At 48.0% G+C, this 25,336-nt stretch overlaps 1 protein-coding gene across 2 annotated transcripts in view; it reads left to right on the top strand.

The window, feature by feature from the left end:
- The window catches only part of SLC35F3 (solute carrier family 35 member F3), a gene marked incomplete at both ends in the record, with an annotated part of 287,527 nt that overhangs the window by 165,708 nt on the left and 96,483 nt on the right, over positions 1 to 25,336 (top strand). The window contains one exon of one of the 2 annotated variants that reach the window (XM_082674282.1): positions 22,989 to 23,064. The exons of the other annotated variant lie outside the window; for it this stretch is intronic. Coding sequence (XP_082530408.1) covers positions 22,989 to 23,064 — 76 coding nt within the window. Of the gene's footprint in view, positions 1 to 22,988; positions 23,065 to 25,336 lie in introns of those variants that run through there. 2 annotated transcript variants of the gene reach the window in all.

A 25,336-nucleotide genomic window follows, 5' to 3' on the forward strand; every position in this document is an offset into this window, starting at 1 on the left:
AACACGCCTCACCTAATCCTCACGGCATCCTTTTGCAAGGTCATAATCTCTGTTATTATCAGGATGATGATGGGACACCATGGCAGGAGGCCAGTCGTGAGCCTGGCTCTTGAAAAACGCTCGGGGCTGTGGAGCCTCTTCCCTTTCCCTTGGTCTCTGGCCTGGCTCTGAACCCTCCTTCCTCATCTTAGCTACCCCAGCTTTCCTACCCTCCCCTGTATGCCCAGCCAGGGAAATTGGTCTGATACACATGGCAACTTTTCTATCGGGAGGGGAAAATTGACGGTAGTTCCCTAGGTTCTTAACTCTGGGGCTCTTGTCACTTTCCATCAGCACCTCTGCAGGGGCCCCAGTTATTACCCGCTGATCCCACCTTGTGTGAAAGATTTTTAAATCAGATGCTCTACGTAAAGCTTCCTACCTCCTAGATAAAAGGAGAACCAGCCAGGCTTGCCCATACAAACACAGGGCTGTCAGGAAGTGGCTCAGGTGGGGAGGAGAGAGGATCCCAGACACAGGAAGTGAGGATAAGCGGCTCCTGGATACACAGAGGGTCAGCAGGACCCCTTAAGGGCTAAGGAACAGACGTGAGCACTTACATAAGAGACCCTGGGCATCTCCAGACTGTCTCTGTGATAGGAGGTGACTTGTCTATGTGCATCCTGGGTCCCAGAATGTTCCGATTCTGGTGATTTTCAACCCATTTCCCTGTTTCCTACCATGCCCAGTTCTGCAGAAGAGCAGTTAGAAAGACAGACAAGAGGGTCTTCTCTGGCGGTCCAGTGGTTACGACTCCGTGCTTTCAATGCAGAGGGGGGCAGGTTCGATCCCTGGTCGGGGAACTAAGAGCCCACGTGCCTCATGTCGCAGCCAAAAAAAAAACCAGGTGTCTGCATGTTTGGAAAGAGCACATATGCCTGGAACCTTGTGAGCATCCTTCCTGCCAGCCTTTCCGTGAGCTTGGAGACACTCCTCTCTAAGCAGGGGATAAAACAACAGCTCAGCATTCCTGCCTCTTAAAACTGCATGCGGCTCTGAGAAGGGCAAGGAAGACCAACCACAAGCAAGTGGACCAGTGGAAAGGGAAGGAGCAACCAGAGGGCACGTGCGGTCAACGCCCCTCTGCTCTCTGCTGCTTTCTCTGCCCCGCGGCTGTCCCGGCCAGGCCTTCCAGGGAGCAGTTGCTAAGATGGTCTTTGTCAAAGAACTCACGTACCATCCCAGCACCCCCTTCACTCCAGCCTCCCCCAGGCATGCGATGATCCTATTGCACTGCAGATTTACCTCTTGCCTTATTTCCATCCCGTTCCCACGGTACAACGTCTTGATTCAAATTTGACTTTATTCCACCTGGTTTCCCACACTTTTGGCTTCCCACCGTGACCCTGGCCGGGGGCAGAAGGAGATAAAGGAACATTTTAATAGTCCGGAGGTATCGAGGCCTCAAGACCAGGTGGGTTGGGTCCCTACCTGCTTTTTCAGCCTCACCCCTTGACGCATGTCCTGCTCGCTCTGTTCTTGGGACGTGCACCTCCTTTCCTCGTGTCTCCTTTGGCTGGAATGTTCTCCTCCCAGCTCTTAGCTTATTCTTCCTCCAGGTTTCAGCTAAGTTTTCACATTCTCAAAGGGAGCCTCCCTGACCCCCACAGACCTAGCACATCACCCCGCTTCCTGCTCTACTTCTTCACTGTCTCCCGCTGAAATGTAAGCCCCACGAGGGCAGATGCTTGATCTTGTCCAACACGAACACAGCTGCATGTCAGTAAAAGCAGGAAAACGGGTTTGATTCAGTGACCGCTGATGGTAGGGGAAAGCACTGAGCTCCACTCGGATGGTACAGATGTCGACTGAAAAAAAAAAAAACACAGCCTAAAAGTTGAGAGTTATGTTCTATTCGGCAGACATTCTGAGGACTTTAAGCCCGGACACAGCATCTCAGATAATGCTGAGAAACTCTTCCGAAGAGGCAAGTGGGGGAGCCAGGATATATAGGAATTTTTGCAACAAAAGACCAGGCAGTCGGAACATCAAAAGATGACTGTTAATAAAAGAAAACCACAAATCTCAAGTTGTGGAATTTAGCTCTTTCCTATGTATGGGAAGGTGCAAAGTCTGGGCTCACTGAAATCATCCCTTTGACATGCACCTCGGCTACCTGGGGCCCGTATCCTGTGCTTTCCCATCCTGAGCTTCCGCAGAGTGCACTGTTCGGGGTGGCTGTAGTATCTGATGGTTTTATGGGGGAGCATCCTGTTTCCATGCTGGGTTCCCTCAGGGCTCACGGTCAGGGCGGCTGTAATGTGACGGCTTGGTGGCTGCAACATCCTTTCTTTTACTGATATGGCACGTGGCATTCTTAGTTCACACCGAGGTGACTGGAAAGGGGTGGGTGTGGGACTCAGCAGCGTCAAGCACGGTAGACAGCAGAGGCAGGGGAGTGAAGAATTAGAAAATGCAGGACGGGGGTGGTTCCTAAGAAACCCGTCTGGGTGTGTTACCTGGCACTTATTGAAATCTGACTCCTACCCTCCCACAGAGACCAGGAGACGCGGTATCATCAGGGGTTGGCTGGAGCAAACAGTAAATTCTTTGGGCAGCCTTCAGTTTTTGAAGACAGGCTCTTTAAGGGAAGGGGCGTCATCCCAGGGATGTGCCTTGGAGCTGTTAGAAAGTATACATAGGGAACAATACTCAATATCCTGTGATAAACCTCAGTGGAAAAGAATATGAAGAAGAGGGGACTTCCCTGGCGGTCCAGTGGTTAAGACTTCGCCTCCTAATGCAGGGGGTGTGGATTCAATCCCTGGTCAGGGAGCTAAGATCCCACATGCCTCGCGGCCAAAAAACCAAAATGTAAAACAGAAGCAGTATTGTAAGAAATTCAATAAAGACTTTAAAAATGGTCCACATTAAAAAAAATCTTTTAAAGAATATGAAAAATAATATATATATGTATGACTGAGTCACTTTACTGTACAGCAGAAATTAACACAACATTGTATATCAACTACTTCAATAAATTTTTTTTTTTTAAGTATGTTAGTGTTTGTTCTAGTGTTTTTTCTTTTTTCGGCCTCTCCCGCTGCGGAGCACAGGCTCCGGACGCGCAGGCTCAGCGGCCGTGGCTCACGGGCCCAGCTGCTCCGCGGCATGTGGGATCCTCCTGGACCGGGGCACGAACCCGTGTCCCCTGCATCGGCAGGCGGACTCTCAACCACTGCGCCACCAGGGAAGCCCTGTTCTAGTCTTTATGGGCCCAATTGAGAAGTGGGCTCAGAGGAGCTGGGCTGGGCTTCGGTCAGGGACAGTCTTTGTCTAGCTCCAGCCATCAGCACAGTGCCTGATGTGTGAGCTAAAATCCTGCCTGCCGTATCAGTAAACAAGGATATTGCAGCCATCGAGCCATCACATCACAGCCGCCCCGACCGTGAGCCCTGGGGGAACCCAGGATGGAAACAGGATGCTCCCCCATCTAGCAGGCAGCTGCTGCAGTCACCCCAACGGTGCACCCTTTGGAGACTCAGAATGAGAAGCATCGGATGCTGGCCCCAGGTAGCTGAGGTGCCTATCAAAGGGGTGATTTCAGTGAACCCAGACTCTTGTATCTGCCCATACAGAGAAAAGCACTAAAAGCACTAAATTCTTTACCTTAAGCTATCTGGTTTTCTTTTATTAACAGTAATCTTTTGAGGTTCCGACTACCTGGTCTTTGTTGCAAAAACTCCTCTATATCCTGGCTTCTCCCTGCCCCCACACCCTGCACCCTTTGCCTCTTCCGAACAGTTTCCCAGAGTTCTCTGAGATGCCGTGTCCTGGGCTTAAGTCCTCAGAACGTTCACTGAATAAGACATAGCTCTCAACTTTCAGGTTGTACATATTTCTTTTCAGTCGACAAGTAAGTGCTCAGTAAACATTCATTGAATCAAGGAACAAAGGAATGAACGAGTAACAGCCTGGTGTAGGTTGGCAGGTGGGTGCAGAGAGAAATGTAGGGCATTCTCTTACCCATGAAGAACCCCAGGGAGGAGGGTGACATCTCTGCAGACTCCAAGCTGTGAAATCAGGCCACGTGCCTCCTGTTGCTCCCCCAGAGAGCACTGCAGTCCTTGTTCAAGAGCATCTGCAGAGATGCTTCCAAATCTTCATTGACCTTGACTCAATATCACTGATTCCAGAGAACAGAAGTTTTAAAAGAACCAACGTCAGGTTGTAATGGGAGCGTATTTGCAGTAATAACACATCTGTTGTGATGAAAGACCAACCAGAAAAACGCAGGCAGTTGAACGACACCCACATTTTTTATTCTTAACAAGATTAAATAGATTTACTTCTCTGATATCCTGTACACACCATGATCATCATTAACAATGAGCTGTTAGAAATGCCCTTCAGGTTTTCCCCTCAGCTGTATCACACTGTAAATATAAACATAGGAAGATGTATTGACACATGGATACCAACGCACACCCCAGAGGCACTGGAGAGATTTTTAGTAGACGGTTAACTCTCTTGAGTATCAACTCTGGCAGCTGAGCAATTTCAGAGGAAAAAGAAAGTAAATATCTTTTCCTTTTAAAGGAAAAAGAGAGGAAATAGAAGAGCCCTCAATCGGTGTTCTAATGTATTGAGTAACACCTTTTGCTGAAGTAAGAAATGAGTTCCTGTGAAGGTGTTTTGCTCATTTTCCTGTTGATAACCAGGATTATGTATTTCTTTTAAAAGATGAAACTGTTCCCAGGAAACTGTGATGGATAAGAGAATAAAACATTCATGACAGTTGGATGGAGGAGGCAAGAATTACACTCCAGTTTCTAAATTGCCGTGGAGTTGGTCTTTGTAGGAACGGAGCAGAAACTCAGCATCCCCGTTCTGAGCAAATATTTGGAAAAAGCAAATGCCGGAAATCCTGAGAGTTGAGATTTTCAGAGAAAAGTCACGAGAGGTAACAAGGTATTCAACAGTTTGTTCAAGAAACGCATGCTGATGCTCAAAGTTTGCCAAGTAGCAAAGATGGAAAGCTAAATAGACATGACCCCTGTCCTCCAGGAGCTCGGAGACCAGTCCAGAAGAGAACTGTGTTTAAACAAATAGTTACAGTAACTCCTGAGGAATTTTCCTAAGTGTTGGGCTGAGGAAAAAGGGCCCATGATCAAATAAGTGTAAGAGACAACGGGTTAAATCAATTTCAGCGGGTTTTTGTTTTGTGTTCATTGTTTTTATTGCAGATCTTCTCCGAGCCTTTAATAAGCTAATGTACACTGTGGATCTTCTGGGGGGTGGTGGGTATGTGTTGTGCAGCCCTTCCCATCTCCCATAGTCCCCACCCCTAGAAGCTAGAGTTCCAAGGAACACACTTTGGGAACTGCACATGCAACACAGTGTTGCTGGAAGCATGCAAGAGAGCGGCTCTACCTGGAAGCATCAGGAAGGGCTTCTCAGAGAAGAGAGCATCTGATCTGGGTCTTCAAAAGTGCGGAGGAGGAATTTTCCATCCAGAGGATGGTGGAGGTGGAAGAAAGGCATCTCCAAGGTCATACAGCTGGTTCTAGCAGTCAGGGATGTGAGAGGTGGGTGTGGAGTCTGAGGAAGGCTGAGGTGTAGGGGTTTATCTGCTAGGTGCGTGGTCCTGTGTCCTCATTCTGCAGCAGGGTCACCTGGGATGCTCTTTAGGGGTGCAGATGCCTAGGCATGCCTTATCCCTCCCTCCCTGAGATTATTTGGTTGGTCCGAGATAGGAGTCTGAGTACCTGTATTTTCACGTGATCCAGTGAGCAAACAGAGTTGCAAACTCCTGCTGCAGATGATGGAGAGCCATCAGGGGGGTTAAGTGGACAAGTTCAGAGTCCTTTCTCAGTGCCTCGCACCTGTCCTCATGCCAGTGACTGAGCAGCTCCCCCTGTGCCCTGCATCATCGAAGCCCTAGAGATGAGGCTGGACAGACTCCTGCCCTCCTGGAGCTCACTCAAATCAGGAAGAACCGAGGCTCGAAGAATCCGTGCATGGCGGCCTATTTGGGGAAAGGGTGACGGATGCTGCAGAAGGCGGCCGACCACCACGAGTGTGTGTGTGAGACATGGCCCAGAGGGCCGAGGGCCAGCGGAGGCATCCCGGTAGAAGTGACACTGAAGCTGAGCTCAGAGGAGTAGAAAGCAACAGACAGGAAGGAAAGGTGCGCAGGGAAGGTGAGCATGTCTGCAGGGAGAAGGCAGGTGGATGATGGTTGGCATGGATCGTCTGAGCCTGGAGTGCTTCCGTTTCCGAAAGACCCCTCTGGTGACAGCGAGCGGCCATGAGAGGCTAGGACTCAACGCCAGGGGACCAGTTAAGAAACCAGCAACCGTGCCGGCCAGGGCGCTTTGGAAAATGAATGAGAGTGGAGACAGAGGAGGGACAAGACAGTTTAAAATATATCCGTGAGAATCAGCAGAATTTAATGAAAAGCTACATCAGAAAGGAAGAACGTTGAAGCTACGATAGATTGGGTTTCGATATAGCTGTCAAAGGACTGGGCTTCCCCAGTCCTCGCCGTTGCAGCCAGCCAGCCCAGGGCGGGTTAAAATGTGATGGCTAACTGGGGTCATGAGAGCATCAGAGTCCATAACGGGCAGTTAAGATTGAAGACGTATATGCTTTAGTTGATTCGCTCACCCCCCTTACTGACAGGTGCTCAGACTGTGGTGCTGTAATCACTGAACTGGGTGGCCTAAAATTTTATTATCGTTCACGTGCTCTTAAATAACACCTAGTGGTATGCCGAAGCGGGCTCGTGCCAGTTCACAAGAGGCAGTTGTACACATCTCCCAATTTCAAGTCCAGTGACATCATATTGGTAGCCTGAAATGGACCGTACCGTCCGTGCTTACATCAGGGCAGTTGGAAAATGCTGCACATCGGGGCTTTTATTTTTGGAGAGCTGGTTTAGCACTTCCCAGGATATAGAGTAAATCGTCCGGATTGGACTGTGTGTGGCCTTCAAGGATTTTGAAAAAGGGAAACATACAAGACTCACTGTAAGGTGTTTTCTCTGTGCTTGGTCAGTATAACCTTGTCCTGAGCGGCTTTGATAAACCAGTTCCCTTGGGAAGCCTCCTGCTTGGTTGGTAGAAGGCATGCGTCCAGCCTAGTTTGATCGCCTTTGTGAAGGGGGTAGATGTTCTGATTTCCTGGAAAGAAAAAGAAGTAATTATACTGTCGAAAATCATGCACTGTAGAAAAAAGGGAAGAATGGGTCCCTATTTTTTGGCATTATTTTCCCTATATTGGCCTTCAGGGAAAACATACATAGAAAAGGGGGAAAATAGAGTCTGGGATAAGCACTGATGAGAGAACTTTTGTTGGAAGTCTACAGCAGCCCTTGGCATTCCTAGACTTAACTCTTGCATTGGGGCCATTTGTAAGCACCCTTGACACCTATGATGTGGGCGGCTTGTACTTTGCTGAGGGACAGAGCTGAAACAGTCACATGGGGAACCAGGCCAGCACCTGGCGACCTTGCCCAGCCCATGAGTGGACGAAGTAGTTGGCTCCAGGCCACATCGCTGCACTGCTGGGCAGTTTTGATTGATGCAGGGTCCCACTCAGTCCCCACCACCACCGTGCCAGGAAGATAGGGACAGGCCCGCTTCACAGAGGCAGGAGCTGAAATATTTAGGTACGGATTATAATCATCTCTAGTGACTTAATGGGCTCTGAGGACAAACGCTTAAGGATGTCAAAGGCCTGGGACTTCCCTGGTGGTCCAGCGGGTAGGACTCCGCGCTCCCAATGCAGGGGACCCAGGTTCAATCCCTGGTTGGGGAACTAGATCCCGCACGCATGACGCAACGAAGAGTTCACATGCCGCAACTGAAAAAAGATCCTGCAGCCGAAATGAAGATCCTGTGTGCCGCAGCTAAGCCACAGTGCAGCCAAAATAATTAATTAACTGAACTAAAAAAATATTAAAAAACAAAAATGTCAAAGGCCTAAGGAGTATACGGGTAGTGAGTAGATGTATTGAACATTTGGTGTGAAGGCTGTAGGTAGTCAGTTTTAAAACCTGACCAGGGCTTCCCTGGTGGTGCTGTGGTTGAGAGTCCGCCTGCCGATGCAGGGGACGTGGGTTCGTGCCCCTGTCTGGGAAGATCCCACATGCCGCGGAGCGGCTGAGCCCGTGGGCCATGGCCGCTGGGCCTGCGCATCCGGAGCCTGTGCTCTGCAACGGGAGAGGCCGCAACGGTGAGAGGCCCGCGTAACGCAAAAAAAAAAAAAAAAAAAAAAAAAACCTGACCAATCTTTTGTTTGTTTTCATGACAACATTTTTAGCAAATATTTGCTTAAGAAAAATCAGTCCCAAAAAATGGAACAAGAGAAATGATCTTCAGAGTCACCTCGCAATGCCACCGAACACAGTAAACTACGATTGATATTTTTGTGAAAAAACCTTACTATTTAATAATAGATACCACTAGATATGTGTGACCGTAGTTCAGAATAAATTTTTATATTAGATTTTAAGAAGCATTTTTAAAGATTTTAAGTTTTTTCAATAAGTTTTATTGAGATGTAACTCGCAAACCACACAATTCACCTGAAGTGTGCGATTCAGTGACTTTTAGTGTATTCACAGAATTATGTAACCGTCACCACCTTTAATGTTAGTACATTTTTATCACCCCCCAAAGAAACTTCTTACCCATGAGCAGTCCCCCTGGTTGTCCCCCCCCACCCCAGCCCCCTAGGAACCACTAGTCCACTCTCTGTCTCTATAAATTTGCTTGTTCTGGACGTTTCATATAAATGGGGTCATACACGATGTAGTCTTTTACTTAGCGTGTTGTTTTCAGGCTCATCGATGTTGTAGAATGTATCAGCACGTCATTCCTTTTTACGGTTGAATGCTGCTCCTTTCTGTGGATACACCCAAGTTTTCGGTATTCATTCATCAGTTGGTGGCCATTTGGGATGTTTCCATGTGGGGCTATTATGAACAATGTCGCTATGAACATGCATGTACACGTCATTGTATGGACACGTGTTTTCATTCTCTTGGGTACATACCTAGAGGTGGGACTTCTGGGTAATAATAATAACTCTATGTTGAACCTTTTGAGGAGCCGACAGGTTGTTTTCTGAAAGTGTCTGCACATTTTACAATCCTACCAGCGTGTATGAGGTTTTCCTCTCAATTCCTCTACCTCCTCTCCAACCCTTGTTGTCGTCTGACTTTTTGGTTCTAGCCATCCGAATGGGTGTGAAGTCGTATCTCCTTGTGGTTTTGATTTGCATTTCCCTGAGGTCTGTTGATGTTGTGCATCTTTTCATGTGCGTCCGTTGGCCATTTGTATATCTTTTTCAGAGAAATGGATGTTCAGATCTTCTGCCCTTTTTTATTTTTCAATTTTTAAAGATTGAATTGTTTTGGAGCAGTTTCAGGTTTATAACAGAATTGAGAGAAAGGTACACAGATTTCTCACACACCCCCGACCCTGACACATAAATAGCCTCCATTATCAACATCACTTACCAAAGTGGTACATGTTTTACCAAGAATGAACCTACACTGACACATCATAATCACTCACCGTCCATAGTTTACCTTAGGGTTCACTCTTGGTGCTGGACAGATGGGTAACGACATCTCTCCATCATTATAACGTCATACAGGGTATTTTCACTGCCCTAAAATTCCTCTGTACTCTGCATATTCATTTTTCCCCCCTTCTACCACACCCCCTCTCTGGCAACCACTGATCTTTTTACTGTCTCCATAGTTTTGCCTTTTCCATAATATCATATGGTTGGAATCCTATCATATATAGCCTTTTCACATCAGATTCTTTCACTTAGTCATATTCCATTGTCTGGATAGACCAGTTTATTTACCCATTCACCTACTGAAGGACATCTTGGTTGGTTCCAGGTTTTGGCAGTTATCAACGTAGCTGCTGTCAACATCCGTGTGCAGGCTTTTGTGTGGGCATAAGTTTTCAGCTTCTTTCAGTAAATACCAAGGAGCACGATGGCCAGATCATATGGTAAGAGTAGGTTCCGTTTTGAAAGACACTGCCAAACTGTCTCCCAGAGTGGTTGCACCATTTTGCATTTCCACCAAGAATATGGCAGAGTCTCTGTTGCTACACATCCTCGCCAGTATTTGGTGTTGTCAGTGTTTCAGATTTTGGCCCTTCTAATGGATGTGTGAGGGTATTTCATCGTTGTCTTAATTTGCATTTCCCTGATGACATATGATGTGGAGCATCTCTTCACCTGCTTATTTGCCATCTGTACATCTTCTTTGGTGAGGCATCTGTTTGGTGAGGTATTCTTTGGCCCATTTTCAGCTTTTTTTTTTTTTGCAGTACGCGGGCCTCTCACGGCTGTGGCCTCTCCCGTTGCGGAGCACAGGCTCCAGACGCGCAGGCTCAGCGGCCATGGCCCACGGGCCCAGCCGCTCCGCGGCATGTGGGATCTTCCCGGACCGGGGCACGAACCCGCGTCCCCTGCATCGGCAGGCGGACTCTCAACCACTGTGCCACCAGGGAAGCCCTCACCTTTACCTATTTTTAAATTGAATTGCCTTTTTATTATTGAGTCATCAGAGTTCTTACATATTTTGGATAAAAATCCCTAGTCAGATATGTGGTCTGGGAATATTTTCTCCCATTCTAGTTGTTATCTTTTCACTTTCTTGCTGGTGAGAAGCATATGAGTTTGCTATTTTTCCTATGTCTTCCTTTCTGACAAAACGCCTTACCAGATGCTCTAATTCACCTAACTTCACCTTGTGAAACCCCCATCTCCCAGAAAACTTCCATATGGAGCTAGGAAGCACTCATATTGTCTTTTCTTTCTTCAGATTGAATTTTTTTTTTCCTAGAGGCACAACTTCCTTTCCTAAAAACGAGTCATTTTAAAGGCATTAGAATTTTCCTGAATCTCGTCCAAAGTTTAAAATTGAAGTCCAAGAAAGAATAGCCTCTTTATTTTACCTGCAGAAGAGTCTCTGAAATGCAGGTGGGTCCCATCGATCTACAATACTCTCAGCTTCCTAGCAGCAGCAGCTGCAAGACAGACCTCCTCATTTTGGCCGTTGTGCACTTCTGGAGGTATATTTAGGTTGCCTCTGTTTAGTGTTCCCAGAATAGCCATAGTCTTTTGTTTCTCTGCATTCCTTTTAGTTTTATTCCTTCCTGGCCCAAATTAAGAGTGATGCACTAGACGATTTCCAAAACCCTTTCTACCTCAGAAGGTCCGTGCTCTTAACCACTTGGACTGGCCACAGGGTATCATCTGTAAGCCATACCCAAAGCCCAGGCAGGACTGAACTTTTGCCAAAGTCCAAGCGAGGCCCCAGCTGTGGATCGGATTAGGTACATGCTTTCCACATCCCAGCTTGATACTGTCACGACCATTCAGATTCATAGAGAGGTTTCCTACAAATATGTATCTGAGTGGAGACAAATTATGTTTACCTATATCATTTCTGGACAGGGTTGTCGATGCATATTTTGCAATGAAAGTGACTTTTTTTTAATTCCATTTTAGGCTAACACCTTAAATTATCTTTTTGGTTTTGTTTTTGGTTTTTTGTTTGTTTGTTATCTTCAATGAGCTCCAAGGATAGTTGAATGGAAGCCTCTGTGGTTTATTTTTCCCATCTCATGAATGAACCAAATAATGCTTCCAGGGCCACGGGTGAAGTGTGCCTTAAACTCTGAGAATGCCACTGCCGGGGACAGATTTTCAAGCACAGTCATCATGTCTTAGATGTTTTAGGCTGCTTCTCATCCCAAATTAGAATACCGCTGTCAATAGAGCATTTGATGCCAGCCCGCTTTAAATAAGCAGTCAAGGTGAAAACAAAAATCGATGAGCAGCTCTCATGTTTCCCATAAGCTGGGCCCCTCACAGAGCTGTACCAGGCTTGGTTCTCACCGCCAAAAGCAGGGAATTCAAGACTTGAATGCAAGTGTCCATGACAGTTTCCTTTTTTAATTATTTTATTTATTTATTTTAATTAAAAAACAGTTTTTTTATTGAAGTATAGTTGATTTACAATGTTGTGTTAGTGTCAGGTATCCAGCAAAGTGATTCATATATATATATATATATATATATATATATATATTCTTTTTCATATTCTTTTCCATTATGGTTTATCACAGGATATTGAGTACAGTTCCCTGTGCTATACAGTAGGACCTTGTTGTTTATCCATTCTATAGAGAATAATAGCTTGCATCTGCTAATCCAAAACTCCCACTCCATCCCTCCCCTGTCCCCCCTCCCCCTTGGCAACCACAGGTCTGTTCTCTATGTCTGTGGGTCTGTTTTGTAGATGAGTTCATTTGTGTCCTATTTTAGATCCCACATATAAATGATATCGTATGGCATTTGACTTTCTCTTTCTGACTTGCTTCACTTAGTGTGATAATTTCTAGGCCCGTCCATGTTGCTGTAAATGGCGTTATTTCATTCTTTTTTATGGCTGAGTAGTATTCCATTGTGTATATGTACCATATCTTCTTTATCCATTCATCTGTTGATGGACATTTAGGTTGCTTCCATGTCTTGGCTATTGTGAATAGTGCTGCTATGAATATTGGGGTGCATGTATCTTTTTGGATTATAGTTTTGCATGATGGTTTCCTTTTGATGGTCTGGTTTTTTGTTTCCATTTTTATAGTTTTCCAAGAAGAATGGGCTTAAAGGAGGGGTAAGGTGGAGATGGAAAGGGGACATGTTTTAGACAGCATCAAGGAAAGAAATCAAGCTTGAGAGAAAGAGGGGATCGTGAATTGTGTCACACTTTGTACATTTGAACTTTCAGGAAGTAGAGAGAATGGATCAGACCAAATAAATCCAAGCTGAGAAGTATTTGTATTAATAAACAATATGTAATGGGTATACACAAATCCGTTAATAAAATAATGTCTAATAATAATTTCTACCCCAGGCCCTGAAACTGAGGTGGCGGGGCAGCAAGGAGCCCAGCCAGGACGCAAGGCGATGGCCATCCTCCCGTCTAAGACAGATGCTGACCCATTAGCCTTTTCACTCATGTGCACTCAAGGGCAAAATCTAAAGCTACATTGAAGCGGGAATGAAAAGGTGAAGGAGAGAGAGGACAGGGAAAGATTTCACTGAGATTGGAGCAAAGGCAGAAGCAGTCAGGTCAAGCCAACTGGTCATTGCTGAGCCCAGGAGATCCCCACCCAGGTAGGAGGGCGACCAATGCCTCTCACCAACTCAAGAGCTTTCAAGGTCTGCACTCCTTCCCTCCTGCATGAAGAAGTCAATGCTCTTATTAAAGCACCTTTCTCACTCCTACCTTCTCTTTGCTCATTACTAGCATGTTCTGAAAATTTATACAGCAAGGATATAAAAAGGATGTGAGAAAGCAAAATATTTAAAATACAGAGAACAGAACTGTATATTTATTTTTGATATTATAATAGACACTTCTGCAAAGACAGAGGAACAATGGCTCTAAAAGCACGGATGTAAAAAGATTTTCTATAAAAAAGAAGAGAAATTGTCTAAATATTTTAGAAGAAAAACCAACCACACCATTATTTTATGCACTCCTGTACATGAAGACTTTTCCTGTTATTATTAGCATTTGTGTGTTTACAAGAGACATATTTTTAGACCCTTTAAGCTATTCTTAAGCATCAAGATTGGTCTCAGGCCCCTCCTCTACTGAACAACCTTCTCCTTTAGAGAAGTGTCGCGGAGAAAGTGAGTGATCACTGTTTTTATTTGTGGTGGTTAGAAAAAAATGGGGAAAAAGTGGTAGCCTATTTAGTTTTTTTCTGAATATATATAACATATATATTATATGTATAACGTATATGTTATATATATAACATATATATTATTATATACATATATATATATATGAAATGGTCTACAGATGAAGGAACTATGTGAAGATCATATTGGATAAAATGTATAGTTTGTTTTTTCTCTAGAACTTTCCCTGTGTTATGTTATTGAACTTGTTTTATCAGCTGTGTTAAACGTAAACTCTTTTGTGTAAGTACACCATACGTTATTTCTCATTTCCCTGTGGTTGAACATTTAGGTTGTTTCCAACTTTTTACTTATTAAGACGAAAACTTGGATGAACATCTTTGTAATATATCTCTATTCACATCAGGTGATTTCTTGGGAGAAATTCCTAAAAATGGAAATAGTGGGTAATAAGCCGTAAAAGCTTTTATTTTGTAGGAATTTCAATAGATTCTGCCAACTTTCAGAAAGGGTATATTTTTGCTCCCATCAGTAGTACACGAAACTTCCAAAGACAATCATCTTAAAGGCAAAATGGGGACTGACAAAAATCCAAGAACAAATTTTGGGTAGATAATTTCAAAACGTTCCCATTGGCTAGAAAATCATACTTGTGTTGACGTGCTCCAGCAAACGTAAACCAAGCCTAGTGGTCTCACCAACGAGTGCTCTGGGCTGGTCCCTGATCCACTGCCTCAGATGTGCCCTTGAAGCACTGAGAAGCTCACCTTTGTCAAAGTGACAAGGAGTTATTCATTGGAACATATTTCTGGAATCCACAAGACAGAAATACTCTAATACCAGCAAGATAATTTTAGGAACAGCCGTGCATGCCTTTAACCCTCCAAACCCCACCGGAGCTTTAGGGAAACCTTGAGGCTTGTCCCCTTGTCCTACATTAGCCACTCATTTGGGCGGGAAGGCGTAACCAACTGCCTCAGTCAGGAGGAGGAGGTAACCTCCAGACCTCTGGCCTCTTCTTGCTTTTGTCCAGAATTGGTGGGACCTTCTCTTTCAGCCCCCAAGCAAAGAACAGACTTGGCCTTAAGCAGGATTTTGGTTTGTTTGCTTTTGCCAAAAAAAAAAGAGGTGTGTTCCTTGTATCTGATTAAATCGTGAACATCTTTCTTCCTTTGTCCTGCACCTGCTTGTCTGGTGACTGCTGCAACCAGTCCCCCATATGCCCAGTACAGGTCAATAGATACCTTATGCAAAACAAGGGAGAAAAGGACCATTCTCAGTGCTTTGGGGGAAGACACAGTTGTTTCTTTGGAGCACTTTATACTTTTGGGCCAGTGGATCATCTGGTAATCATCTCTGACAGGCACAGTTGTCACTCTCACGCAGGGAGTTCACAGACTTCCACTGGGCTCGGTCAGCTGTGCTCTGAGGTGTGGCCTCAGCATGTCATGCGTGGGGTGTCACTGGTCAGAACTCACCTTCACTGTCACCGAGCAGGGAGCACACCCCCAGGAACAGAATATGCGCTTCATTGAAGCCTTTCAACGAAGTGATTGGTAAGCGTGAGTTCCAGAGAGCAGGAATGCTAGAGCCACACTCGGGTCCCTCCCCCACCAAGAACCTGGCTTTCCTGGCCTCCACCAGGGCCCCCCTTTCTCTGAAACCAGAGACTGAGGTGGCAGAAAACAGCCAGAGGCCAGGGCAGGGCCTGAGGGCTTCTGAAGGCAGCAGCTTGGCCAAGAGTGAAACCTTCTGCTGGGAGCAAAGTGCTTTGTTCTTTGGGTGGAAGCAGGGGGCACCAGTAGCTAGAGGAAAGTTTGTCCTCAGGGAAAAAAAGAGCCAGACCAAGACCTCAGGGAAAGCAGTCTAGCAAGGAGGAGGGTTTTAGGCACAGGAATTCCAGGGTCAGGTCAACAGAAGACACTTCCCAGGATGTTTCGCTTGGCAAGGAGGATGGTGGGCCTGGAACCGGGATGGGGCGGGGGGGTAGAGGAAGGGGCAGGTGAGGGGCGTGTAGCAGCTGCTGGCACTGGGAAAACACGGGGCGGGGGCTGAGCTCTTTCCTGGATCCACCAGCCTAAACGAGGAACCGAGGAGGAGAGCCAGGTCCTCAGGAGAGGAAAGAAGCCAGCGGGGGTCAGGGATGGCGTGAAGAGCACACAGGAAGTTGTGCTGCCTGGAGGTCCTTGGACGAAGGGGCAGGACTTCCCTGATTCCTGCAGGGGCTGCTTCAGGACACGCATCCTGACAGAACCCGCCTCTTGCAATCTGCTGCTCTGGACTCAGCTTCTTGTCCCTCTCCACCACTGGCAGGTTCCAGCTCTTTCTGCCCTGGTGATTTTTCATTCCTTCCCTCAATGAGGCTTACATAGGCCCTGTTCGTGGGCAAGGTCCCTGCCTCCCAGGGTTTACAGCCCAGCAGGAAGCTGAAGAGTATACAGCTAACTGCAGGGCGGGGCAGAGGTGATCACCGCCTCGGACAAATGCAAAGGGCGTTCTGAGTCAGAGCAGGCCCCGAGCTCAGAAATCAGAACTTCCGAACTTCTGTCCGCCCAACTTGAATGGTCCTCAGGGAACGGCACCCTTGCCTGTGGGCGCTGCCCTGTCCTGCGCTTAGTAACTCGTGAGTGGAGTGGCTCCTTCCCAAACCCACACATCTTTCCTCTTTTCAAGCCGAGTCTGAAGGCCAGTCGCTTTGTTTCACCCTTGGAAACAAACCCCAGCCAAGGGAGTCTGCCCCGGGTGTTGACAGGGATGTGAGGTAGGTCAGCATCCTAGCTCCCACCCCGCAGAGGAGGAAGAGCAGGGGGATCGGACGGGAGGCCAGCTGGGGTCGATGAATCATCCGGAAAACGGCAGGCAGCTGTTTCTGAGCTAAATGCCATCTGATCGGGCTCCGCACCTTGAGTCCACTGTCCTGGTCTCTAAAGCACTTCCTCTGAGATGAAGCCAGCGAGGGCCAGAGAGCCCTGGGCACGGGGGAATCAGCCAGCGCGGTTAGTCACCCCTGGTACCACGCGGGCGGAAGGCACAGTCCTGGAGGAGGGTGAAGCCGACAATTCTAGAAGAACTCTGGGTCCTGTGAATTTCCCCCCCTCCCTCCTCCATCCTCCCTCCTCCTTCCCTCCCTCTCTCCCTTGTTTCCTTCCTGCCTTCCTTCCTGCTTTGAGCACCTGCTACATACGCCATACACTGTGTTCGGCCCTGGAGATAACAACAAGACAGAGATGGCCCCTCCCCATTAAAGAACCTAGTGGGAGAGACTGAAAATAGCGCCTGATGTGTTCTGAGTGCCTGCCATCTGCCATATGCTATTGTAATCACTTACCATAGTGTCAGTTCCTTTACTCTTCACAACAACACCATAAGGTATCTACCAGTACTATCTCCATTTTAAGGATGAAATGGCTGAGCCTGGAGAGATTGAACAACTTGCCCTAATGAAAACATTTATAAGCAGTGCCCCTTTCTATACTGACTCAGGGTGTTGGAAGGAATTCGTGGCAGCTGGCATGTCCATTTCCCAAGGTGGAAGAGAACAGTCATTTCTTGAGTACCTACTGGGGACCAGACACTGTGTGGTCCCTCTACACCCCTCAACTGTGTTGGCACCTGGCTAGGTCTCCGAAGTCCCAGGAGAGGGAACCTCAGGCTAATCCAGGCGTCCACCTAGGAGCGCCTCCAGCTGTGCTGCTCTCCCTGAGCACAGGACAGCCTAGGATCCACAAAGGAAACTACCGGACATCCTGTTCCCACCTCTGTGCCTCCCCCATCATTCATCATGATCCCAGCTCTGGGCCCGGCATGACCACAGGGCCAGCTGTTGTCTAGTCACCATGGAGAAGGCTTGGAGGTGCCCGGACAGGATGTGTCTGGAAGCCCACTGGTGACATCCAGTGATCTGGCCTCTTGATGTCCTGCCTGGAGTTATCCAACCTTGACATTTCTCCTTAGAGAAAGAGGAGAAATCCTATGGAACCGCAGTGAGTCTGAGTTCATCCTGGTCATACACATTGCTGAAGAAGAGAAGGGAGATGTGAAGATGGGGAAGGCCACCATCTTGTTTCCTGCACTTGCACTTGAAGTTATTGAAAAAGGTTATCAATTATTCCTGCCGGATCAGGGCAATGAGCTGCCCAGTGCATGAGAGTTAATTTCTTTTAATCATGAGACTTTCTCTCCTGTTGGAAATACCAATGTTTGCTCCACTCTGATTGCTGCAGACCGACTTATTTGGGTAAAAGTCCATTTCTGGTTCCTGGAACGACTTTAAGTGATTATTTTTAAATGCTGGTAACCACAAAAATAATTTATTACTCTTCTACTTAATACTGTAGGAGGACGATGAAACAGTGTTAATAGTTCAGAGTGAATTAATTGAAGTGGTCTGCTTTCTGGCTATTGAAAATCTTAGCTGGATTTTACATTTTTATTATTTATTTTGAACCGATTAAGTAAAGACCTTCACATACAAAGAATATTATTGTTAACAATATTTTTCAAATCACGTGGATTATGACCCATGAGGAAGGTATAAAACCAACTAAGGTGATCACAGTCGGCATTTTTTTGCAATGAAAGAACACAAAAGAATAGAACAAGATGAATAGAAAAAATAGAATAGAATAGAACAGCCAAAACATGGTAAAAGGTATATTTTATTAAATATTAAAGTCAGTTATATATATGTTTGTATATGTAAAACATATTTTCCCAATTTTAAAAATGATATGTAATTTACAAACAGTAACATTCATCCTTTTTACTGTACAACTTTATGAATTTTGACAAATGTAAATGTGTTTCTAACTTTGTCCAAAAAGTGAGAAAACCACTTAAAGCAAGAGTCTACTTAACTAAGTGGAGATATTCACAAAGAATAAGATCCTTTTAAGGCCTTTGGAGGCAGTGACCATTGTCTTATCTAAGAAGATAATTTCACACACCCCAAATTTTAAAGCCAAACAGGATGTTGGAAGCTATAGAGTCAGTGGTTTTCAGAACTTTCTTTTTACAGTGACAACATTTTTATAAACCAAGTCTAACATGGAACCCCGACAGGTCAAAGTAGAGTTGCTTTGCATAGAGACCAGGAAACACAGTTCGAAAACCCTCTCAGGCCCCAATTTGGAAACCGAGGCCGAGATAGGCTGAGTGACCACTCAAGGTTGGCCCCTCCGATTGGCAAGGCTGGAGTTCAAACTCCAGCTCCTGGCTGTTGGTCAAGACATTTTCCATGCTGTCTTGGCCTCAAGAGAATCATAAGTACCACTTAACCCCACCAAAGAGATTGGATGCCTTCTTGGAATAGTACAGTTGGACTGTAGGTATTCATATACCAGCACAGAGGAAAGAACAGGCCAGTGACCCCCATGGATGTCAGAAGTACGAGTCTGCTCAGGAAGGCAGGACAGGGTATTTGGGCAACGCGAGTTGTTTCGGGAGGCTGGAGCCTGAGTGTAAGCCCAGAGCTGGGAGCCCAGTGCCAGGAGGAAGCATGGTGAGCCTCCAGAGTTTGAGGAATCAGCCAGGCCCTGCATAGCAGCCCCTTCCTGGTGATTCACCCCTCAAGGGTCATGGGTGGATCCCCACCGCTGGGTTGCAATTGAAATAGAGCCACTTGGTGGTAGGAAAACCTGGCTGTTTCACCTCCTTTCTTCTCTGAGACCCCTCTTTTTACTTCTTCCTCTCTGGTTTGCAAGTGGGAAGTGGGGAGACGGTAGAGACGCTGTTGGGGGCAGGCCAGGGAGTGTCACAGTCAGGCTTGTGGTGTTTAAGTTCTGCGTCAAAGCCTTGTTACCCTCGTATCTATTCAGTGAACTTAACTTCAGTGATCGGGCTATAATACTAAGGACACAAAGACCATGTCGTCTTTATGAGCACACCGTACCAGGCAGCCACAAACTTCCATTAAATATCCCCCCTCCTCAACTGCACTGATGAAAAGAGAAAAACAAACGAGGGAGTGGGGTTAGTGACAAAGAACAGGCTTCTGTCCGAACAGCTGCCATCTTATGTAGAGCTAAGGGAAGGCTTGGCTTTGCTGGGCGAACCACCATACCATACGTTTTCAGAAGATGACAGGGAAGATCTGGTAATGAATATGACCCGAAAAGTCACCCCAGATCTCCTTTCAGATAAATCCCTGTAATACTAAATTTAAGACAGGTGGATGCCCAATGATATCCTTCAGTTATTAGCTCACACTCCTACCCTCCAAAGAGAAATGGAGGTAAGAGGTCAAATGCTCCATCCTCTGGCCTGGATATTACTTATACAAAGTTGTTTCCATTGATATTTCAGGGATCATGTCTCTCTCTTTGTTGAAAGAATTATTAGCACCTTTTTTTGGTAATTTGAGATTTAGGTGTTAAGTGGGGAACTTGGTGATTTTCTAGATATCCCTGAGTTAGATCATCATAGCCTAACTCCAGCATAGAGTTTTAACTTGTTGGAATTCTCAAAATACTAGTGTGTACTCATACACCAGTACACAGTTAACTTTCTAGAATAATTTTATGTATGTAAGTTTTTAAATTGCATCCGCATCACACCTACTCCCAAAAAAGATGTATGCTGAGGGGTGGCAGTACTCATATGGAAATCAGCAGGGACTCCTGATTTAAAGTGGAGTGCAGGAAGTTTGTTTTTTATTTCAGGAGGGAGAGTAAGTTTTTTTTGTTTGTTTGTTTGGAACACAAGGTGAGGGAGTACCCAAGGCTGATCGAGTTGAATATAGAAAAAAAAGAACAGCACTGAGTACTTAAAATTAAGGGGAGGAAATTGAGAATTGGTACCGCCTCTTTGGTAAGCAGAAATTGACAGCCATGAAGAGGTGATGATCTCTCAGGTATCATAAGGTCCTGGGGTATCCTGCAGGGGGAAAAGAAGTTTAGGTAACAGTTAGTTAATGAGTGAAATTAATGACAGGGGTATTTAATATTGATAACATTTAATTACCTATTTGGCTTGTACATAACATTGCGATAAATAGAAAGTAGATAACCTAAAAAACAATCAGACAGATATTTATTGGACAGTTTGGCTGTGACCTGTGCAGTAGAATGAGTGTGGAGAGTTCAGACAAGCGTGAGCATGATGAGCTTTTCCAAAACCACATTCAAATGAAAGGAAATGGATTATGGATGACTTGTGTCTCCCACCTCAGCTGGCATAGTTACGTGGAATTTTTGCATTTTACATTTATAATGTAAGAGAATAGCAGAGCAGTGGTAAGTGTAGGCTTTTGATTCGTTCAGACTTGGATTGAAATCCCTGCTCAGCCTGTTTGACCTGGGACATTTTAGTTAACCTCTCCTCACCTCAGTTTCCCCATCTGTAAAACAAGGTAACAGTGATTTTTACAGAGCTTTTGTGAGTAGAAGATGAAATGCTTTATGTAAAACACTTAGCACAGTACTTGAAACATAGTGCTCAAAAAATGGGTGCTGTTATGATGTAATATTTATTTTAGTTACTGGGTATATAGTAAATGTTGATTGATGAACTTGATGAAATAACACATAAGAATATTATAGAAGAGGTTTGTTTTTTTGTTTGTTTTTTGGTTTGTTTTTGTTTTTTGCTTTAAGCTTATTTGTGCTTAATATTTACGAGGAAAGGAATGGCTTAGTGACTTACTGTAATGTCATCTCGGGATCTGGGGACAAGCTCCCTGTGAGAGGCGCACAGCGTGGAGGCTACCACTAGAGGGCTCTGAGGAGACCCTAAAAACCTTTCCTTGGCTATAATGATGAGGCAGCAACCCTGGGAAGCCCTGGCTTTTTGGAGACCCAGGAGCCATTCTATTCATCACGGCTGTTCAAGAGGGCAAGTAATAACAAGAAGCCTACAAGAGCAGCTTGTAGCAACCACTTTTACCAGAGACCTGGGAGCATGCAGGTGGATGTCACCAGAGACAGCTGGTAGGTGCCAGGCTAGGGAAACCCTGTAGCTCTGAGGTCACTCTCCGCCTCTGCCATGCCACTGAGTTACCCTGATGGGTGCTGAGAATGCCGTCACAGAGTAGAACATCAACTTTGAGACAGGAAACCAGGTAGAGTGGGGGGGGGTGTCCGAAAGTCTGGGTAAGGACTTAACAATAACAACGAAACCCACCTTGAGTCACTACGGAGCCTTCAGATTCCCAGTGGAGACTGAGACCAAAGCGGATCACTGATGGCTGCGCGTGCGTGAATGAGATGCCCATAAAACTCTTGGAGTTTGGGGGCCACACAAGTCCTGTGCATCCTACCTGCAGAGATGATGGCAGGGTGTTTTTGATGGTGCATTGTCATGGGATAAACGTCCTGGGTACCAGGGAGTCACTCAGGGATCGCCCAGCTAGTGATGATGCAAGAGGTATGTCATTGCTCTTTATCAAGCATCATTGGTCAGTGGCTTACAGGTGGGTCTGAGTGGGAGCAGTGAGACCAGTGCCTGCAGAGGCAAAAGCTGCAGCGAAAACCTGGGATCTGGGCGGAAATGAAGCTTTCCCCGCTTCCCGGGGAGTTTGGCCTCTCCGGACTGGGGCAGGGGCAGAACTCTCAAGCCTTGGTTTTCTTGTGGCTGCCCTGCTTCTCTGGACTTGGCATCGTCTCCAAAAGAAAAAAGAGCTGGCCGCCGGGGTCAGGCAGAAAATGTGCCCTAGACTCATTCAAAGACGTTAATGCCAGCCGCGGGAAGCTTCGCTCCGTAAACCAATAGTTCAGGAATTTGCGCAGGGAGGAGGCAGCTCTCCGTCCGAAGTCGAACAACTCCCCGTTTAAACTTGTGAAGCGCTGAGGCTAAGTTTGCAGGGCCTCCCTCCCCTGCGCTGGTCACAGGAAAGGGCAGGGGCTGCCGGGGAGCTGCGGGCCGGCCCGCTGCCCGGAGGCTGCACCCGGCGCCGGGCTCCGAGGGAGGAAGCCGGGCTGCGGGGCTGGGCGGCCCGGGGCGGGGGGCGGAGCAGGTGAGCCCGCGGGGTGGGAGCGGGGAGCGCACTTGTACGTGACGTTGGAGTTTGCGGCAACCTCGGAGCGGGAGGCTGTGCGCGCGGTGCGGAGTGGCTGCGCGGCCGGAGGCGATGCGCTCCGCGGGGCGGCCGCCGCAGTGAGCCCCGCGCGGACACGGCAGCCCGGGAAGGCAGGGCCGGGGCGGCCAGCCGCTCGCGCTCCTCCCCGGAGGAGGCCCCCGGGCCCGCGAGGCGCTCTCCAGCCGGCCCCAGCATGTAGGCGATCGGCGGCGGCGCTCCTGCAGGCGGACGGCTCATCATGAAGAAGCACTCGGCCCGGGTGGCCCCGCTCAGCGCCTGCAACAGTCCGGTCCTGACCCTCACCAAAGTGGAAGGTAACGGCCCGGGGCGGCGGGGCCTGGAACGGGAGCCCGGCACCCTGTTACCTGTGGCCCCCGGGCAGCGCCGCGCGCCTGCGGGGCTGGCGACTCGGCCGCCCGGCTGCCCCGAGATGCCGCGGGCTGCCCACCCGGCTGCCTCATTCCCGGGCTCCTCGGCTCCTTCCAGGCCTGTCCTGAGCCCACTGGGTCTGGAGCATCCCACCGCCGCCCCCCATGCCCCCAGGCTGACCAGAGGCGTTGCTCAGCTGCCGGAGGCGAGGCGGGAGAGGGTTGGCTGCCGCAGGCTGAGACATCCCCCCCCCCCCACGCCCCGCCTCGCCTCGGCTCGCTCTGAGCCTTCCCCAGCCCACCAGCCCAGCGATGCCCCGCTCCGTGGCAGGGCCAGCAGGTGAGCGCAAAGCCAGCAGCAGCCTGGAAACGCCTTCTTTCCCCCCAGTCCGGGGACTTGAGGCAGAACCCAGGGGAAGGAAGAGACCCCCGGCCCCGGCGGCCCCGGAGAGCTGTGCCTTACTCAGACCCAGCGGGCATCCCGCCGGAGCACAGAAGACCTTGCTTTCCCATGGCAAGCATGGGACGGGCAGCAGAGAGAGCCAGCCTCAGCCCCGGACTCTTCCTCCCAGGAAGCAGAGGCGAAGTGGCCGAGTCTCCCTAGAGCTGGCCAGGTTGGCCAGGTGGGGGGCTGGGAAGGGACCGGCAGCAGGGAGAGGAAAGCAGACCCCTCAGTTCCAGGCCCTCACTTTTCCTGAACTAAGGAGCCCAGTCAAACAGGAGCCCGTGGGCTCTGAGAGTGAGCCCGGCTTCTGCTATGTCCCTGGGACGGCATCCTGGAGCTGGGACCTCTGTGTGATGGTCTCCGAGGACCCTGTATTCCCTCGCGAGTTCATGTCTGTTACAGTGAGACTGAGAACCAGTGAGAGGAAGACGGAAGCTAGCAGGGCAGTTGTGTGCTCCGCACTCGGCGGGTCCACAGAAGTCCGCCAGTAGCGGGCCTGGTACCATTACCCCCCATCCTAGAGATGAGGACTCTAAGGCCCAGAAAGGTGGATGGACTTGTGCAAGACCTACAGCTAGTAGGTGGGGAAGCAGGAATGGAATCCCGGGCTGTTGGATACATGCTTTTCAGAACATCACTTTGCACTAACCTGCAACGACTTACCTGTTTCTCATTTCCTACCTTTAGGAGGTTGATTTTTTTTTTTTTCCTTCGAGTGGCTGTCTCCTCCCTTCCCCCATATCCCAGTCTTAGGAAAGACGTGGTATCAGTGAGCTACACCTGGATTCAGTGCATGTGCTACCTCTGGGGTCGGGGTGAGGCACTGCATTTTGAAGCCTTCCCAGGGACCTTGCCTAGATATATGCGCAGGTTGGGAAGGGGAAGGGTTGGATATTCGCTTCCCTTGGGGAAACTGGAAATGTCTGCTCGTTCATGCGGTCTTCATAGGAAGTTGCTCTGCCCGCACTGTTTAAGTCAGCCAGGTCAGCTCTGCTCTTCAGCAGCGGGTACCTTCCCCGGGCAGCCCCTGGCCCACCTCGGGCAGGACCGGTCCCAGGAGCCCTCGGAATCAGGCTGGGCATGTATGGCGGGCCTCCGAGGCTGGGCACTGTGACCTCATGTGCTGCAGGGGTCGGGGGGGGGTGACATGCCAAGCACAGGTGCTTCCCTCTAACCAGGCCTGGGGTTTGCCATCAGGGGGTGAAAATGGGGATACCCTTCCCCAAGTCTCTCAGGGCTACTGCCGGGTGAGCTTTGAGCCTCCTGTTCGCAGGGACAATCATGGCAAACCACGAGCTTGGTTTTGTTTTTTTTTTAATAAATTTATTTATTTAGTTTTGGCTGCATTGGGTCTTCGTTTCTGTGCGCGGGCTTTCTCTAGTTGCGGCAAGTGGGGGCTACTCTTCGTTGCGGTGCGCGGGCTTCTCATTGCGGTGGCTTCTCTTGTTGCGGAGCATGGGCTCTAGGCGCATGGGCTTCCGTAGTTGTGGCACGTGGGCTCAGTAGTTGTGGCGCACGGGCTCTAGAGCACAGGCTCAGTAGTAGTGGTGCACGGGCTTAGTTGCTCTGTGGCATGTGGGATCTTCCCAGACCAGGGATTGAACCTGTGTCCCCTGCATTGGCAGGCGGATTCTTAACCACTGTGCCAGCGGGGAAGTCCACGAGCTTGGTTTTTAAAGCAACATTTGCATGTAAATGTCTGTGGATAGTGGAAAGTGTATTAAACTAAGAATCGGACAGATCTGGGGATGAAGACTCCCCTTCTGCAGTGTG

This window comes from Grampus griseus (genome assembly GCF_964374135.1).
Source record: "Grampus griseus genome assembly, chromosome: 16".
Classification (NCBI taxonomy): Eukaryota; Metazoa; Chordata; class Mammalia; order Artiodactyla; family Delphinidae; genus Grampus; species Grampus griseus.